At 39.8% G+C, this 20,168-nt stretch overlaps 1 protein-coding gene across 8 annotated transcripts in view; it reads left to right on the top strand.

Moving 5' to 3' along the window:
* Positions 1 to 20,168, top strand: part of LOC141760393 (NLR family CARD domain-containing protein 3-like) — a 152,634-nt gene that overhangs the window by 57,342 nt on the left and 75,124 nt on the right. Inside the window, exons 10-12 of one of the 8 annotated variants that reach the window (XM_074623157.1) lie at positions 9,916 to 9,962; positions 10,107 to 10,875; positions 11,293 to 11,500. The exons of 6 other annotated variants lie outside the window; for them this stretch is intronic. In XM_074623157.1, the coding sequence (XP_074479258.1) occupies positions 9,916 to 9,962; positions 10,107 to 10,666 (607 nt within the window). In that variant the 3' untranslated portion in view covers positions 10,667 to 10,875; positions 11,293 to 11,500. Of the gene's footprint in view, positions 1 to 9,915; positions 9,963 to 10,106; positions 10,993 to 11,292; positions 11,501 to 20,168 lie in introns of those variants that run through there. One more of the 8 variants, XM_074623156.1, reaches the window with a different exon arrangement.

Below are 20,168 nucleotides of genomic sequence, written 5' to 3'. Positions count from 1 at the left end.
AAAGGAGAATCACAAACCATACAGGCATATATTGATAGTTACCACAGTTACATTCACATCCACACAGATGCATCAAAGAGTTTAGTTAGTCAAATAGGAGTTGCATTTATTGTACCAGAGTTTCATATCCAAGTAGGGAAAAGGGTCAGTGATGATTTATCAGTTTACAGGAGAAATGCTCTCAATACTGTGAGCAGTGCAGTGGATAGAGGAGGCCAGACCATTGAGAGCAATCATCTGCTCAGACTCAGGTTCATCACTAGTTAGTTTACAGTTCAGTCATTCAGACAGCAGACCAGACATCTTGATTTAAATACAACAAACATTATACAGAATTCAAATGATGGGGCTGACAGTAATGTTGTTATGGATACCAGCACACATAGGGGTCAAAGGAAATGAAATGGTAGATAAGATTGCAAAGAAGGCTACAAAAAATAAGGACATTGATTTGACAGTTATAGCTTCAGCAAAACAGAAATGAAGAGCATTATTAAACAGAGACTGAGGGAAAGAGAAGCAATGGGAGGAAGAGAGGAAAGGACGGTGGTTTTACAGAGTTCAGAGGAAAGTGGGAGAAATGAGGAGAGATGAGACAATCAGATCAAGACTTAGATTAGACACACTGGACTAAACAGCACACTATTTAAAACAGGTAAACATGACACAGGTAGATGTGATTACTGTGGACAAGAGGAAACGGTGGAGCATGTCATGTTGCATTGTGGGAGATATGAGGAAGAAAGAAGGCCTCAAAGAGATTAAAGTACACTTTGATTTAATAGATATTTGTAATGGAAAATTACATTGTATGTAATGATGTCTCTTTATGCAACAGTGGAGAGTTCCTGTCTGTGTGCTCTTCGTCTCATGTAGTGGGAAAGTACTGAGTGTTGACTTTTACTGGGACACTGTCTGAGTAAAACAACTCCTTTTCTCACAGTCCCTGTTGTAGATTTCTATATAATCACATTGTAATAATCTCCTGCAGTGCACTCTTCTGCAGACTTTGTGTGACTCTGTATAACCAGTGCCTCTTCTTGCAAGAATAAAATACAACAAAGACATTTCATCTGTTTGAGATCCTTATTTCAACGTTCATTAGGACTCGTCTCGGAATAATGACAGAATTTCCATTACATATTCTACAAAAGAACTCACTAAATGAGTGTTATAGAACATTATTTCAGTATCTTAGACAAATTAATATGATTGGAAAAATATGAGGTTGTTTGTTTTCCTTTTTTTATTTTTCTTTGATTTAGATTTTCTTCATTTCTTTGGGATATAGTAATTATTAGTAATTATTTATTTAATTTGATTTATTTATTTTTATTTTCCTGCCAATCTACTGCTCCACACTCCAGTCCAGTAGGTGATGGTAATGCATCAAATCGTTGTTTGCCAACCACCAATAAAGCTCAAAGAAGAAGAAGAAGATAACCAACAGTGAACTCTTCTCTTCTCTGCAGCATGTCTTCAGGAAGACCAGCTTGACTATTTTCTGTCATTTTGACCAGAAAGTGTCTTTTTGTAGTTGGTGCTGCAGCCTTTAACCTTTAACCTTTAACTTCTAACCAGCATGGATGAGAACACTTTAAAGCAGCTGGTGAAGCTCACTCAGGATGGACAGGTTGACTCTCTGCAGAGACTGATCAGCAGCTCTGAGGTTCAGTCTGTCAGCAGGAGACACTTCGGTCGGTCTGGGGACACCCTGCTGCACTATGCTGCCAGGAGAGGACACCTGGACATGCTGCAGTATCTCATAAAGCAGGTGTGCATGGATGTGGAGCTGCACAACAACGACTACAAGAGGCCTCTGCATGAAGCTTCTTCCATGAGCCACCAGGCCTGTGTTAGCTACCTGCTGCAGGAAGGAGCCAACGTGGACAGTCTGAAGAAAGCTGACTGGTGAGGATGATTAATGCATGTTAAACCAGGGAGCAGATGATATAAAAAGAAATGTTGTGTATGCATGCAGCGCCCTCTGTTGGCTTTAAATATGCCTTATTTTGCTGTGTGCATCAGCTGAAGCTCATCATGCAGCAGGCAACATCACACATCCCCAGAGACTCAGGGGGCTTTGTGAGGATGCTTGAAGACGAGGCTTTCTGTGTTTTCCTGACATTGTTCCATAAGATCATGCCACAGGTGAACATGCTTTTCAACCAGCTGCAGAAGAGGAACATGGACCCTGTCTTCATCAGAGCACTGGTCCAGAGGTTCACAGACAGCATGCTAACCATCAGATAAATAACTCCCAGATATTTACTATTAGCTGATAAAGTTGTTGTTAGAAAGATGAGTTGCTCACTTCCAACAGTCTGTAAAAGCCTGAATGTGCCTTGTCATCAAAGTGAATGAACATCATAGAAAAACACATCACAATAATATCTGTTTAGAAGTTTAAAAAGGAAAGAGACAATCAGATTTGGATAATAATGCAGGTAAAGTAGTTATTAAACACAATCCACCAGGTCAGTTTCTAGAAGAGGCCTAGTTGTTATTGAAGATGAATTTAATTGTTATGCAGACTATACGCAGGCTAAATGCACAGCAGAATAACACTACATTGCATCTGGCTCATGAATGTAATATAAAAAAGTGAATTATATAACCATACTGTAAACAACAGTGAGTATATTGCACACAATGAATAGAATTGCACATGGATCCAGTTCTCCTTATACATCCATGATTAAAACCAATACCAGCCATTTCTCATATTATAGAAGATACATATTTGCTTGTAACAAACAGAAAGAATGAGATAAACTCTGAATTCAGTCGAGGCTTCACTTCAGTTTCTCAACTGACTACAAACAGATTACGTCTGGATTTAGGTGTAAAGTCAGCTCCTTCATATTTAATATGTTTGATGTCAAATAAACAAACAGAACTGATTAACATGCGTACTCTAGATTTTATATTCACTAATCATGTACGTACAGGAGGATTAGGGGTTTCATGTGTGACTCTGCCAGTTTTCACGTTACATGACTGAACACAGACACATAAAGTCGCCCGTGGAGCTTCTTCCCTCAGAAATCCGTGTTGAAGCGGTCGTTCTCACCACCGTTCATGTTCTGTTGTTCCTGCTGGAGCTGCTTTCTGCCAACAGATGTCACCGTTCCCTCTGTTTTACCACAAAGGAGGTTTATCAGAATGGATGCAGTGAACACTGAACTGATGCTGTGAATGCTTTTCTTCCTGACTGACTTGGTGTTGTAAAGGTTAAGTGTCATCATGATGTAGTTAAACTGGATTTAAAATGATGGAAACTGGATTTGAAATTAAACTTGGCACACAAGTTTCACAAACGTCCACTTGGACTCAAGTATGACCTGATTAGAGTTTGTTGGTCAAAGGTCAAAGGTCATGATAAAATGATGAAGTGATGACGTTTTGGACAGACGTGGATGTAAACTGTAACTTGACTGGTTGGGGGAGGCAGACAACCGTGAGGCGGGAATTCTAGTTTCTTTCTTTTTGAAGACAAAACAAGTTTATTTATTCCATCAATGTTTAAGTATTGTGAGTTAACTCATTTTAAAATAAGTTATCTAACTTTGTGATATCAACAAAGAAACGTAGCTAACGTTAGTGTTAACGGACACTTTCACTTTTTAAAACTTCAACATGTTTCTGTGGTTTTCTGTCCACATTTTAAGATGAACTAATATCTGTTACTGCTCTGGACAGTGAACTCATCATCGTAGTAAAGATGAGACTGCAGCTATTCTGTCATATTAGTATTCAACAGCTGTGTTTGACAGAACCTCTTTAACATCTCACACAGTAAATCAAAGTTGACAGTGTTCCTCAGCAGGGAGAGAAAACTGCATGTTCACATGTTCTAATAAGTGCAGGAGTATATTCTATTCATCATATACGCTATGATGTTATCATATTTTAAATGTATTTTTGCGGTTGTCTGATTTTATAGTGTAGTTGGCATTAAAACTGTCAGAATGCAGAGTGTTGAAGTGCTGCTTTAGGTCTGCATGCAGATCAAGCATGTCGGTTTAGCATTAGCATGGTCCGGTAAAATAAAACAAAACTGATCAGTCCAGTCAGATTTGAACTGACAGTTTTCCTGGTCCACTTTGCACTTTTTCGGCTGCAGGCCATGTTGGTCTTGGTTTGATTTTCGGTGACTTACTGGCAGTAATTCACTCAGATGACAGGCGGTTTCACTGGAGAGTGGTGGTGTATTCCATGGGCATGGAGAGCAGAGCACGCATTTACGTAGTTACGTTAGGCATTCGGCGTAGTATCAAGTGTACGGTGTGGGATGAGGTCAAAATCAAGTACACCACCTGTTCAGGTACGCCGTACACCACCTATTCAGGTACGCCGTACACCACCTGTTCAGGTACACCGTGCACCACCTGTTCAGGTACGCCGTACACCACCTGTTCAGGTACGCCGTACACCACCTGTTCAGGTACACCGTACACCACCTGTTCAGGTACACTGTACACCACCTGTTCAGGTACATCGTACACCACCTGTTCAGGTACTCTGTAAATGGATGTGGAAGCAGCTGGTTTATATCATGTTAGACACAACTACTTTACAGGCTGAAAATATGTCAGATGTTGTGTTTACAGCTCGTTTTCACTGAAACTCAAGTGGACAAAGAAATCAGTTGACGCAGATTTAAACATTTGATTTACGGACTGACTAATAAGTGAACATAATGAGCTGTAGTCATCTGATTATACCCCCGACAACGTAGTATATAGCTCTCCACCAGTGGCGGCTGGTGGATTTTTTTTTGGGTAGGGCCAATCAATTTCAACAAACGCCGGTCTGTTGTTTTATGCTGAGTCCAGGAGGTTGATCTGGGCCCAGTTGTTTCACCAGGAGTTTCTCCGCCAAAGTCCTTCTCTCAAACGGGTCTTGGAGGAGAGATTTGATCGAGTTAGGGATGAGTCTTGCAAGAGTAACGCTACTAGTGCTTGGCTGTTCCATTGTCATGCCGTTAAAATGGGCTGTGAGAGAAGAGAAGTGGAGAGAAGCGAGAGACGAGAAGACAAGATCACGCGAGAACTGACATGAGCCCTGACGAGAACAGAGAGAGACACACGTGAACGTGCGCGCGCACACCATGGGCCAAATCAGTTTGGCCCTCCCGGAAGTCTTTTTTACGGCGCTGATTGGATGAATTGTATGTCATTCATGCTTGTAATCATATATCTTTAATCAGTGATTGGCTGTACTGCTTATTAGACCCGCCTTCCTTGGGCCAAATTCATTTGGCCCCAGAAAGTGCACGTGCAGCAGAGCAGCTGAGAGGTGCACTAGCAGAGAGTTCAAGGAGGAAAGCAGATATTTGGCGCAGTTATCCTATTTTACAAATATTACGGGTATATTCCATAGGTCAAAAACACACATATTGACAATTTTTATAATTTTTATAATTTTTATAATTTATAATTTTATAATTTTTTTTTTTTTTTTTTTTGGTGGCTCAAGGTGGGTGGGGCCAGGCCCCGTGGCCCTCTATTGGCCGGCCGCCACTGCTCTCCACGTGTCTGTCCGTCCGTCCGTTCGCGTGTCAAACTTTCGTTTCCGGAGCAGAACTCATAAACTATTTAAAGGAAATCCAGAGATTTGTTTCTAAACACATTATAAATGTTGGAATATAATAACTGAAAACGTGTAAAGACTGTGAACATTGTAGTTCTGGATTGTGGAGTTAGACCGTTAAACTATTTTTGGTCAGTTTTGTGTTCAGGAGTTTTTAGGTGGGGCTGAAATCATGACTCGATGACACACTGGAGTCATCCTTAACATAACTCCACCCATCTTCACTAACCTGGTTTTTGAAAGACAAAATAGAAACCCAAAATGTCATCAGAGGTTATGTTGGCTTGCGGCAGCGGGAGAGGGATAGAGTGGGTCTGCCGACGAATCAGCTTCCAGGATTTCCATTTTCTCTCGACAAATCATGTGGCGGCTTTCCATTTTCACTGCCGACGTCATCCATTTTCACCGCGGATACAGCCAATCGGAGCTCTGGATTCCATTTTCAGGCAACTAATCGTGTGGCTGATCTCCGCCACGTCATCCATTTTTGAATAGCCAATCACAGCCGTCCCAGCGGACGCGATGCGGAGGAGGGATTTTTAAACTATTCACCGCCGTCGTCGCAGAAACGTCTATTCAGTTAAAGACAGGTAAATATCATTATTAACATTACATAACATTGATATTGGATTCTCTTAGACAATACGGATTAAACGTGTTTTAGCTTTCTGGCGTTTTTTAATGTTGGCTGATTAAGATTCGCTGTGAAATCCATGAATGGGTTTGTAATGTTACTCTGTCTAAGCTAACCTGGCTTTAATTATCTTAAACCTGGTGAATTAGTTACCAATCACCTTATAATCTGTTCAGAGCTCTGATCATTATGCTGAGGCTACGTTACAGTTACAGTTACAGTTACATAGAGGTAACGTTACTCCTACTGTATGAGCTCCTCAGCGTTGTTAAACTAACACTACCACAGTCCCTTCTTTTAGCTCAGACAGGTAAGATAACTGTGGTGTTATATTAATGATTATATGATCATAAACGTTATGTTATTACTAAAGCTATATATACATATACAGTATGACTGCTGCTGTTTAGCTTCTTAGCGTTGTGAAACAAAGTTTACTATCACAGTCACTGTTTTTAGCTCAGACAGGTAACTGTCAGATAACTGCTGTGTTATATTAATGTTCATGATTAATGATTATATGATCATAAACGTTATATTAAATGTTCATACTAAAGTTATATAAACATGACTGTAGTTTGCAAGGTTTTTCAAGGTAAAAGAAACATAATTATCATATGTGTGAAATTGTTTCTACATATAAGTTTGATTTCAATGTCTGTTTTGACTTCTCCAGGCTGTCAGTCATCCTGCATCCTCTGCCCCAGAAGCTCAGCCTGCAGTCCAGTCTGAATCCTCACCTGGTGTCTCAGGTGGCAGAAATACAGTTGGTAAGTAATGTTTACATAAACCTCACAATAAAGCAATAGTAACAGTTGGGTCGAATCTATTTAACATACAACAGACAGCATACGGACATTAAGACATTATATGTTACATGTAGTGTAATTTCACAGCAGTTTATCCTGCTTATTTGCTTACTGATGATAAATTGTATGTTTAGGGGACGGGCATGGTATGCCAGGTATGGATCTGGTTGACAGCCTTGCAGAGCATCTGGTAGAACTGAGGACACAGACCTCCATGACTCTCAGCAACCAGCAGGTTAGTAATATCTGTAATTTGGAATACCATGCTTAGTCCAAAAAGAATAAGACAATGTTGTTGTTTTCATTTCATTAATTACTCACATAAGCCTGTTGTGTGAATAAATATTCAGTCTCTGTTGTTCTTTTCATGTTTCTTTATAAGGGAAGCACAATTGTGGCCCTGTAGCAAAACCTGCTGGACGTTGACAGAGGGCCCAGCAATCTACAGTGGGCTGGTCACTGCCGGAGGCCCCGTTGGAGTCTGAGCTGAAGGAGTTTCTGGTGAATCTGTGTGCTGTAAATCATTCTGTCTGATGTTGCAGGGAATCAGACCCAATGACAAACATTAAGAATAGTATTATCTTCTTCAAATTATTTGTTCTTGTTGTTTCACGTGTTCCAGGCCCAAAGACAATAAAGTTAAAGCTTTAATATCATTACTGTCTCGATTCATGTGTATTCCTATGGTTATTTTTTTAATTAATTACACACAGCAAGTCCATCCCAATATTGCTCAACTATTCTCCAGTACATTATGATTTATTCTACTAACATTTTGACCTATCTTGCCTAACAGTTCATTAATCAGTCATAAGGAGGATGTATGCAATAATAATAATGCAAAACATCATCATGGATGATGATAATGTTTTGTATATTTGTTATCTGTAGTAATCTACCAGTTATATGACTGTATAAGGAAACCTGAACGATTTTCAATATTAATGTATTAGTTGCAGTGCACAAGTCTTGCATTAAAATTATATCTTGAGTCAATTCAAGTTTACACGAGCAACACAAACTGTTTTTTACTGCATATTATAAACTTCGACCCTGCCGGAGACGAGATTCGAACTACCTCTCAAGTGGACATGTATTGTTCCCCCCGAAAAGCACAAAAAATAATGTTTTTATTCTTTAACAAAAATACTATGGTGTATAAAGACTTCAAAACACCATGTGGGTGAAAATAAGAGCTACAGAGTTGTGTTTTCTTCTCTCTTTCTCTCTTTTTCTTTCTTTTCCTCTCTTTTCCTCCTCTTTTCCTCTCCCCCCTTTCTCCCCCTTTTTCCACCTTCTTCCCCCGCCCATCCAGACTATCGTTCCCCAGGTTTTGCGGAGTCAGTAGAGCATGTGACTCATGTTAACAGGATTGTGGGTTCAAGTCCCACTATAGGTGTTGGCATTTTCATCACTGTTTTGTATTGTAGTTTTATGATTGTAATCCATCCCATGTCCTATGTATATTTATTCTGTTTCTGTAAATTAATAGTCTTAAAAAAAAAAAGAAAATGACAAAATGACAAAGTGTCAGAGTATGGAGTACCAGGGCCACGAATGTCTTTGAGACTACCAGGACCACAAAAGCAAGCACTTTGTCCACGGCCCCGGCGGCGAACGCCTCAGATGAAATGCGCCCGGCGGGGGCCAGCCAGCGCCGGGGAGAGGTCCCACGAGGGGATCCTCCGACACCGAGCGGCTGTTACTAACCCGCAGAGTTAAATCCCCCGGCAGACTTATGCTTATGCTAACTGATGCTGAACACCTGACCTGCTCCGGAGCAGGTTATGTTCCAGATAAGAGATCAACTCGTATAAAAGCACCTCCTACTGACCAATCAGAGCTCTGTGCTGTGATCGTATGATAATATTACACACATATGAAGAAGTTACAGTCATAATCCAGACTAAAAACAACACAGTTTAAACTGACAGATGAAGAAGTTACAGTCATGTAAGCGCCACCCCCTTCATGGGGGGTGGCGCAGCTAAAAGAAGGTTGAAATAGTCACACACACCACATCTTAGCCACAGGGTATAAAGAAGTGTAATCTATTCATCCATTAAACTACTAAAAGCTGTTTATATCTAGACGACTATAACTGACTTATGAGTGTTCCGTTAAATTAATAAATCTGTTAATTTAATCATTCACACATCTGGAGTTTTTTCTTTCACCAGCTGTTCTTCCTGCATCTGGCAGCTTCAACTGTGTTACTTTTAGTCTGGATTAAGTGTTTAACTTCTTCCTATTTGTCTAATATAGTTTACTCTTCCTTTGTAAAATGTGTCTCTCTGTCTGTCTGTCTGCAGTCTGTAGACTTGTCCATGTCTGTGATTGGTCAGATGCTGCAAACCCCTCCCCGTTCATGTGAAGGCGCTCGTAGCCAGACAGAGAAACCCTGGGTTGATTTAGCGAGTTGATAACCAGCGTCGTAGGACCGCTTAGCGTGATCTGGTTTGTTAGGGTTAGTTAAACCAGATAAGGAGAAGATATCCTGGGTATGTTGAACTCTCTTCGTAGTACAGGCCTCAGGTTTCAGCACCTTCAGCGACACGCCCCCAGCGTCTCAGAGCACAATACTGATGATTTTTACATGATTTTGAAAGATCATTTCATATTCATATTCTTGGTGATTTTTTTAATCATTCAAATTTGTCTGGGTGGTTAGTAACACATGTTTCTGTGGTGTGACAAACCCAGAATGCATATTTATTATTGCCATGCTCACTTTAGCCTTGTTTATCAGAAGTGCTCCATGTGAACATGTCAGTACATTGGTAGAGGATAACAAAGCTGTGCGTATGACAGCGATGTGATGTCCATGTTTCCATGCTGAGAGAGGAAGTGCTGCTCTGACCCCCCTCCTCCTTTCAGGGTGGAGCCTGCTGGAGTCCGATGGTTGACACCCGGTCTGAGGAAGTGTAAGTGGGTTTTTAATTTGATTCATGAAAACAAAGCGTCAGCCATCTTCAGACTGTGACATCACTCATTCAAATCTGTGATGTCATCATCAGAGACGATAGATTAATAACTGCAGCTGTATTGTGTCTTGTTCTCTCCATCAGATTCCTGTAAACTCACACTCGACACAAACACAGTGAACAGAAAGCTCAAACTGTCTGACAACAACAGGAAGGTGACATGTGTGGAGAAGGTTCAGTCGTATCCTGATCATCCAGACAGATTTGACTTGTGTCCTCAGCTGCTGTGTAGAACTGGTCTGACTGGTCGCTGTTACTGGGAGGTCGAGTGGAGAAAAGATGTTTCTATATCAGTGAGTTACAGAGGAATCAGCAGGAGAGGAGACGGTAAAGACTGTTGGTTTGGAAGTAATGATCAGTCCTGGAGTCTGAACTGCTCTGATGGTCGTTACTCTGTCTGGCACAATAACAGCAGAACACCCATCACCTCCTCCTCCTCCTCCTCCTCCTCCTCCTCCTCTGGTAGAGTAGCAGTGTATGTAGACTGTCCTGCTGGCACTCTGTCCTTCTACAGCGTCTCCTCTGGCACCATGATCCACCTCCACACCTTCAACACCACATTCACTGAACCTCTTTATCCTGGGTTTGGGTTTGGGTTTAGGTTTGGTTTTGGTTCTTCAGTGTCTCTGCGTTCTCCTCACTGATCTCTCACTGATTGTAAATGCAGTTGGAGCAGGTGAGGGTTACCTGAGCTGGTCTGGACTCTGAGGTGTTGAGATCTCTCAGTGTAGACGGTGACGTCTTGCCGGCCTCAGCCAACCCGTGACAACCCCCCCTTCTCCCCCTCAAACCAGCGTGTGTTGTGAGACTCAACTCTGTGCTGGAGACCAGGGAGACCTTTTTAAAAGTCTCTGTGTGTTCAGCTCTCACTACTTTTGTAGCTTCTAACTGAATCTCTGTGGTTTGAGGTGTAGTTTCTCTCCTGTTTGTACTTTCACATATCTGCTTTATTTGACCATAAAGGCTCCATATAGGAGTCGTGTTCATTTGCTGCTAATGTCACAATAGCAGCAATATTGAGAAGCCAACAGCAGGGGATGGCAAGCAACCGCCACAACCGCTATGTTCACGGTTTCTCTTTGATGAATTCTTTTTACACTGTTGGTGCCTTCAAATGAAACTGGTGAGCTGGTGTTTACAACATGAGAAGTCGTGTACACGATATGCTATGATATCATATCAAATATGAACGGTAGTCAACGGAGAGACACAAATATGATTTAGATCCTGTTTGAATTGCTCCATGAATCACACAGATGATGTTTGTCAGTTTAAAAGATCATTTATCAAGTCAAGAAAGTCTCAGTTTGTCGTAGGTTTGTCGTCGTATCGTCATCGGAGCAGTTTGAACTTTAAGGTTGGGGTTTCACAAAAACACAAATCTAGAGAGAATGTAATGTGTACAACACAGAGAGGAACACCGTGTCCTACCTGGATGTGACGAGAGCGTCAGCAACACAATCGCATTGATTACATTGTTTTCTAATAGAATGTCCTAACTGGCCGTGAGCGACGCAGCACTGCGCAGCGCTTTTCAGCTGTACGTTTGTCAGACGCCCTGTTTCTATTTATTCTTGTAGTTCGTTTTGAAAGCGTCTCAACGGACGAGGAGCGGCTGATTGGTGAAGTTGAAATGAGGAGTTATCTGATACGACACCTCCTCATTTCACTACTAACACCTAAATAAGGAGGCAGCAGGCTGGAGGGAGATCTCCTGAAAGTTGACTCTCTGTTGGCTGTATTGTTAGTCATTTACAGTAAATATCACAATATTAAACGTGTGTTTTCTGTTTCAAAAGTAGAAACGTCTGAAGATATCAAGTACTACTCAGCCATCTTATAAGAGGTTCCATCTCCAGTCTGATCTGGAGCTCACAGCTGATCGGTACGTGGTTCGTTCACATGACGTGGAAGTGCATATTTAACGGTGTGTGGACAGAGAGTGTCCGATAATATAAGGCTAGATGGTTGGTTCTGTCAATAAGAAGACACAACAAGGTGGATCTTATTCTCCATTCCAATAAATGATTAGTTGTGTGCTATTATAAAACTAGAGATGTATTTCTGGGCGGTTCAGTGAGTCCCTGAACCAACGTAAACTGTGCCTGTGAGGATCATTTAGTTTAGTGTGAAAGCGCTCAGTGAGCTACATCTCTCGTCTCACACAACATACGTCACCAACACCAGCTAGCTAGCTAACGTAGCTGTGTTCCAACGTTATCTGACCTGATGTGTTTTATCCAGAGACTCCTGGTCTTTATATCAACCGGGAGGAGAAAGAAGGATCAGACCCGTTGCTGGTGTGACTTCATCCCAGTAGGAAACACTCAGACATCGTAGCTTCAGAGAGAGAGACGTCACTACACGACTCTCACGTCTTTCTAATGACCCATTTTCAGTCTGATACTTCAACAGTTTGACAACAAACTGAGACTTTCTGGACTTGAAAATGATGTTTTAAATAGACCAACATCATCTGTGTGATTCATGGAGCGATTCAAACAGGATCAACAACATATTTCTCTCTCTCCGTTGACTAGCGTTCATATTGTTTCCTAAATAATCCATCTATCTATCAGTCTATCTATCTATCTATCTATCCATCAGGGACCAGGAGAAACTCAGCTTTGTTCCTCTACATACTGCACTGGATACAGATGAATGTCAATAAGTGTCTCTGTCTCTTCTCTGATGTCTGCTTGGACATGCACACAGCTGAGTTCAATGTCTGTAGCCTTCCTGCACTCACACACTCACACTTTAGTCTTCTTTAGAGTTACACTTCAGAGTTTATTGTCTAAATGCATTATGAATTAATAGATCACACCAGCATGTATCATGAAGTATAAAATGGAATTCACCTTTAAATAAAAAACCCACCAGTCTTTATTATATAGAAATATTACAGCAAACTGAGGAATGTCTGTTTATATGTTTGTATTAATGGTGGGATGAAAAAAATAAAATAACTTCCTGTTTAAATGACGTTTTCTTGTCCACATTTACTGTCATGGTTACACTCCACTCCATTCACACATTCAACATTACACACCGGAGAGGAGTTAATCCATTATTATTATTATTACTATTACTATTACTATTATTATTATTATTATTAATAATAATAATAGTAATAATAATAATAATAATAATATTATAATTGTTATAATCATGATTTTGTTATTAGTATTATTGCTATAATTGTTATTATTATTATTTTCTATTTGTTTTTGTCACTATTATTGCTATAGTTATTATAATTTTTTTTATTATTTTTTTTATTATTAGCATTGTTGCTATAATTGTTATTATTGTTGTTGTAATTATAATTTTTTTGTCATTATTATTGCTATAATTGTTATTGATATTGTTATTATTTGTCATTATTTCCATAGTTGTCATTATTGTTATCGTTTTTTTTTAGCAATTATTATTGTTATAATTGTTATAGTTGTTGTTATTCACTTAAAGGGACTATTTGTAACTTTGTACGCGCATAAATGTAGTGGGTCGTCACACATGCGCGCTCGCATATGCGCGTTCGCATGTAGCCGCTGTACCCTCCCCCTCTGCCTGCTCGCCTTCACTCAGACAGCTCAGCTCGCTCCACCTCTAGACGTGAACGCGCGCTCACTCCACACTGCAGAAGAGTTAGTTTAGCTCTGAGAATATCTAGTGAATGTACAGGGGACGTTTGTGCAGAAATAACTGCTGCAGTTCCTCCAGACCAACAGAGGTTTTCCGTGTCTTGTGAAGTGACGGAGCTCTACAGAGATTTACGTTGTCTTCTCGTTACCGACCGGGTGCCGGTGTCTCCTCTGCTCTCTCCGGTTGCGGGCGGAGAGAGCAGGGAGACATGCTGCAGAGCCCCGCTGCATCAGCGTGCACTTAGGCAGGAAAAGCCAACACTAGGATCAGATCTAAATCATGTTCATGGAGAGACCTTCATCTGGTCAGCTAACATTACTGTCAAGCAGCTGAAATATAGAGTGATATTGTGGTTTTAGCTGAATTGTGTCGCCTCACTGTTTTGAGTGATGCTCGTTCAGGTATATTTAGAGCGAGCAAGCGCGAGCCCGATGCTGACTTTCGTTGATTTCACGGCCACAGGTGTCGCTGTTAAGAAGCATTTCTGAAAGTTACAAATAGTCCCTTTAAACACAATCTGTGTCTTCTGATGAGGAAATGAAATATGTTATTTGAAATAAACTTTTATTTTGAAAACCACTATGCCTCCGTATTACAATGAATGTATGCTGAAGAAGATTCTGCCTCTTAACGTTTGAGGGTGCTTTTGATCCAGGGAAGGTACTCTGATGTATCCGAGTACACGTTGAGTACATCTGTGTAGTCACAGTTTGTGTTCATGTCCATCAACAGGCTACAGTCATCCCGCTGATTCACTTCATTTCTTTATTCATTATTTCTTTGAAGATGTTTGTAGCATTTCTATACCAGCTGACATTTTCTGTAAACAAACAGAAAACAGACCTGACAGAATCCTGTTTGTGCCGTATCACATCCACCTGCATGGAAAACCCTGGCAGGAAGACGAGGTCTTTTCTCCTTCCAGACCTGCAGTCATCGCTCTCAGCTCACCAACAACTAAACCAGCAGTACTTGTGAAACCCCATCCAGCTAATACACGGCACTTGTCTTTTTCTTTTCTGGGAAGTGTTTGTACTCACTTCACAGACAGCTCAGGAAGCAAAACTTAAACACTATCAATGTCTTACTTCATATCATACTTCCTTTTAGTGATCAGACTTCAATTTAACAAACCATCGTTAGAATATGGAGCTGATAATATAAAATGATGTCACATGAGAATGTGTACTTCCTTTGAGGAGCATGATGTCATCACCATTTCATAAGCTGGATGTTTGTATCTCTCTTCAGTTTATCTTATCTCTCCACATACATGATGACCCCTGCTGTTCTGCACCGAGGCCATGGCCTATACAGAGTCAACTTCTCCGGGGCTTTTTCCTCCATGTATGACTAGAGTTACCGCCTCGCGGGTGTACGCCTCCGCCAACAAGTCAAGTTGCACTTTACATCCATGTCTGTCCAAAATGTCATCACTTTATTTGATCCTGTCAGACATTTCTGTGAAATCCTCATAATTAGCATATGAATTCTTGAGTTATGGCCAAAAACGGCCACAGTGACCTTTGACCTTTGCTTCAACAACACTTCTTTGTTGGGGGTTCTTCTGTTTGCAGGACTGTGTCACAAGACCTTTCCCATTTCTGAATTTATACGCTGGACTCCTCTCTTCGACTCATATCCTTATTAGATATCAGTTATTGATTGGACGCTGCACCGATCAGACTGATCTGATACATCATCACTGGAGTTTTATACCGGAGTGAAGACAGATCACAGATTAAAGGTTTTATAGTTTAGTTGTCTTCTGATTCACCATCTAGTTATAATCAGTATGTTAACTGTAGGTGTGAACAACAGACGGACCATGTTGATGGTGAAGTGTTCCAGCAGCAGAAGGACCTGCAGTATCTCTGCTTCACACACCGCAGCTGGAGGAGTCTGTTACTGAAAGAGCTTTATAAGAACTGACAACGAACAGACCTCAAACAACTTTCTTCATTTATTAGAAAGAGTTTTCTTTTGATGATCTGTTATTTCCCCGTTAACTTTCATTAAGGATCCAGTTAAAGTCAGAGAGAGAAGGAGAGTCTGTCTTTTACAGCTTTTACATCATTTATCCTCATTTCCATTCAGTCACATGAGGCTGATAATTCCTGAGCGTCGGGTTTGATATGAGTTACATCATTTACATTTTCCCTGAAACATTCAGACTTATAGTCAGAATCAGACGGGGCGGCTGTGGCTCAGAGGGGAGAGCAGGTTGTCCACCAATCGGAAGGACGGTGGTTCGATCCCCGGCTGTAAGTTGGCACCTTAGCAGCCTCTTCCATCAGTGTATGAATGTGTGTGTGAATGGGTGAATGATGACATGTAGTGTAAAGCGCTTTGAGTGGTCGGAAGACTAGAAAAGCGCTATATAAATGCGAGTCCATGCATCCATTAATACATAATTCCTAGTGTCAGAATATCAATAAATACAGACGCTAATAATGAATAAATAATATAAAGTTATTGTTCCAGTAGAGATGGTTCCTGGTCCTCTAAGCAGGACTCAGTCCACAGTAGAAATACAGACTGCAGCTGTTATTCATGTGCAGGTGTTTGTTAAACAGGTAACAGAGAGGAAACACTGCTGCTCTACCACTGAGAAGAACTGAGTGTCTTTATTAGTATTAGATCAGTTCAGACATAAACAGCTGTTAAAGCTGACTGACAGCTTTGATTATTGTTCACAATAATAATATAATAATACTAGCTATGATATAATAATAAGACGAGTCTCAAGTCACTGTGTGTGACTTCAGTGTGACTCGAGTTCCCGTCTCTGATAAAAAGTGGGCTACAAATATATAGTATAGTTGCAGTATAAAAATTATTAAACTAGTGGTTTACTGAGAGTATACTTTAAAGTGTACTTCCATAAACTATAAAGTGGACTACAAGTATAAAACTAGTAAACTATCAGTACACTTATAGTATAGTTGCAGTACAAAATAAAACTTATGTAAACTAGTTGTGTAATCAAAGTTTAATGTTCTTACTCTTAAAGTACACTTAAAAGTACTTTTATAAACTAAAAAGTGGGCCACTTTAGTCCCAAGAAGTATAAGTAGTACACTTACCACTATACTACTAGTACTTTAATATTAGTATACTTACTACATAAAGTATACTTGGGGAGTATATACTTGAACTTTACTTAAAGTTTACTTGATAAAGTAAAGTTGAAGTATAGTACTTCTTCCTACATGACAGATAGTGTAGTATTGTGATTATGTAGTGGTGTTGAACTCTCCAACTCTTCAGTCAGTCATGTTTACTCTGGCGTCATCTTGTGACAGAAACACATTACTGCAGCTTAGAGGTGAAGAGTCACAAACACATGAGATCAGAGTTACATTGATGAGATGAAGACATCCAACATTTAGAGTGAAATCAAAACTGTGTGTCTGCTCTCACAGGGAGAAGATGATCTGCAGCATCCTGCTGCTCATCAGCCTGACCTCCTGTGTCTCTGCTTAGATGCAAAAAGACTAAAAAAAGATGCAAAACGACTAAAAATATAAGCAAAATGATTAAATATAGATTCAAAACGACTAAATTAAAATGTTAATGAAATGTTTAGATATTTTTATTTCACCTCAGGCATAACTCTTTAATCCTCACTGTTATAAACTTTTTTTTTTTTTATCTTATTCAACTTTCCATGAATAGCAAACCCACAATAAAATGATGCAAAACAACTAAAAAAGATGCATTAAGACTAAAAATAGATACAAAATGACTAAAGATAAATGAGAAAACTACTACAAAATGTTGCAAAAAAAACCTAAAAATAGATGAAAAACGACTAAATGACAATATTAATGAAATGTTTAGATATTTTTATTTCCCCTCAGGTATAACTCTTTAATCCTCACTGTTATAAACTTATTTGTATCTCGTCATCTTCCCATGAATAGCAGATAAACAGCACATGCACATCAACGGTGTGATCATGTGTAGAAACTGTTGTTCATGTTGATGATATTCAGGTTCAAACAGAGAAGAACCAAACAGTGTTGTTTGTGGGAGTTGAGGTGTTAAACGTTGACTAGTTCTACTTGATGCTCGTTTAAGGCTGATTCTGCTACTTTAGAGACGCAATGTGTCTGTTGGAGACAACAAAGTCATGACATTAAACATGAATAACAACATGTCATGTTCTTTCTAGGAAGTCTAGTGGTGATTAAAGGTCATCTCTCTTCGCTTCACAGTTTCAGGATCCATAAACACTTTAGTGGTCTCTGTTGATCCAGATAAACAACACTAGGATGTATTGATGACACTGATACCAAGGTTCAAATACTGAACATGTTCCTTATTTGAAGCTTTGCACACTTTAAGGGACACATCTCTGATGAAGCTGCATTTCCTGGTTGTCCAGAGACTTCCTCTTTCTCTGTGAACAAACTTGACAACAAACTAACTTCACCATCATCCAAACTAATGTCGACGAAGAAGCGTTGAAACAAAGTGACAAGTGGACATTTCTTTTGTCTCTGCTGCTGATAAAATCATAGACATCCATCCGCATCCATCTGTACTGGATGGATGTCTATGGATGGAATGGCCTGTCGATTTCATCATGACGGTGCTTTTATTTTGAAGTCAGATAGCAGGATATACCTAAACCACGAGAGATCCAGTTTAGTTTCACTTTGAGCTCGGTCGTGTCGCAGCTCCTTCTTCTCCTCTCCTTCTAAAAAGGTTTGTAAACGACTCTTTTTCTGTTGGATTCGTTACCGAATAACCAAAGAACGATTATTTTCTTTAATATTACGATTTATGATTCCCAGTTGAATATGAAAAGACTAAATAATACACGGATTTTCACCTTTTCACTAAGTGACACATCTGGGGCCTAGGCGTGCGGGAACGCTCAGTGCGCGTGCATGTTAGTGTTTGGAACAAACGGCTTGGTCACGTGTTCTGCAGTTGAATATGAAGCTCGTGTGTCCAGTAGTTAACGGTCACTTTTGACTCCTAAATAAAAATCAAAAATCAACTTGTAACCATCAGATTATGAACATACACACAGAATCAGACACACACAATCACATATAGTGGTTAAGATTTTAATCTGTAACATCTTTATTTTTTATAGTTTTCATCACAACATCACTATCATGTTCATTTTATACATTTTGCTTTTTTAACTTTTATAATATTTTAAGACATTTAAATTAATTTTCATCAAGCTTTGTGCATCTTTGTAAATATTGATTTAAAAACATTTTTTAAATAAATAAGGGATTTCGTGATTTTCTTTACACCCTGAACAAGTTAGACCATACTTGACTGGTTTGAAATGTTACTGATGATCTGAATGATCCTCTTTAATCTTCATGTTGACACAGAAACGTGATCCTGGTGAGGATCCACAAATACACGATGGCTTTAACTCATCTTATGTTTGACCATCTGCAGAATCTTCAGCTAATATTAAACCATTTTCAAACCACATGGAGACAAAGAATAATGATGGATGTTATTATTTTGAAAAGCTGGAAACGGTGAAACGAGTGCGTCAGTTCAACGTGACATAATGCAGTTTCCCTTTGTGCCACCAGAGGGAGACAAATCCTCTAACAGCCAGAGGAGACATGAGTGATGACTCCATCAGTGATGATCAGTAGTAGAGGATGAATGATGATGATGTGCTGATCAATGGTTGGACTCATTGTTTCCTCTACAGATGAAGACAGAAAGTCTCTGGGAGCTGATGTGGATGTGAATTCAGCAGCAGCTAACAAGGTAACATGATTGATTTGGGATTATTGGACTAGCTGCCATGGCAACACTTTACAATAAGGGGCACAAACATGTGAGTAGTGACTAGGGAATGAATGAGGGACTCCTCAGTAACTATTAGTCTCTCTTTACTTGGGGGGGGGGGGGGGGGACAAAAACAATAACTAATGTTTAAATAATGAGTAATTAATGAGTCGTTACTAGTTTTGTGCCTCTCAGCAGCTGATTAAGTCACATATATTCATGAACTAATCATTATTACTTAATGATTCATTAATATAGGACCTCCCAGTCTGGTCTCTAGTCACTCATCATTATCTACTATATAGTCCTCCATTAGCAATTATTAGAGAAGTACTCATTAACCAGTTATCAATCATCAAGTCCTTCCTGATTCATTCCTCACTCCTTTAATAATCATTAGCTACTTTATAAAATCTGATTGGGAGTTACTCATTAACTAGTGGTTCACTAGCAGTTAGGTAAACTAGTAACGACTCATTCATTCTGATTATTACCCCCAAGTAAAGTAAGACATCATGTAGAATAGTTACTGAGGAGTCCCTCATTCCTTCCTCATTCCTCCCTCACTCCTTCCTCATTCCTTCCTCATTCCTCCCTCATTCCTTCCTCATTCCTTCCTCATTCCTCCCTCATTCCTTCCTCATTCCTTCCTCATTCCTTCTTCATTTCTCCCTCATTCATTCCTCATTCCTTCTTCATTCCTTCCTCATTCCTTCC

This window comes from Sebastes fasciatus, chromosome 22 (genome assembly GCF_043250625.1).
Source record: "Sebastes fasciatus isolate fSebFas1 chromosome 22, fSebFas1.pri, whole genome shotgun sequence".
Classification (NCBI taxonomy): domain Eukaryota; kingdom Metazoa; phylum Chordata; class Actinopteri; order Perciformes; family Sebastidae; genus Sebastes; species Sebastes fasciatus.
This window is presented reverse-complemented; position numbering and strand designations above follow the sequence as displayed.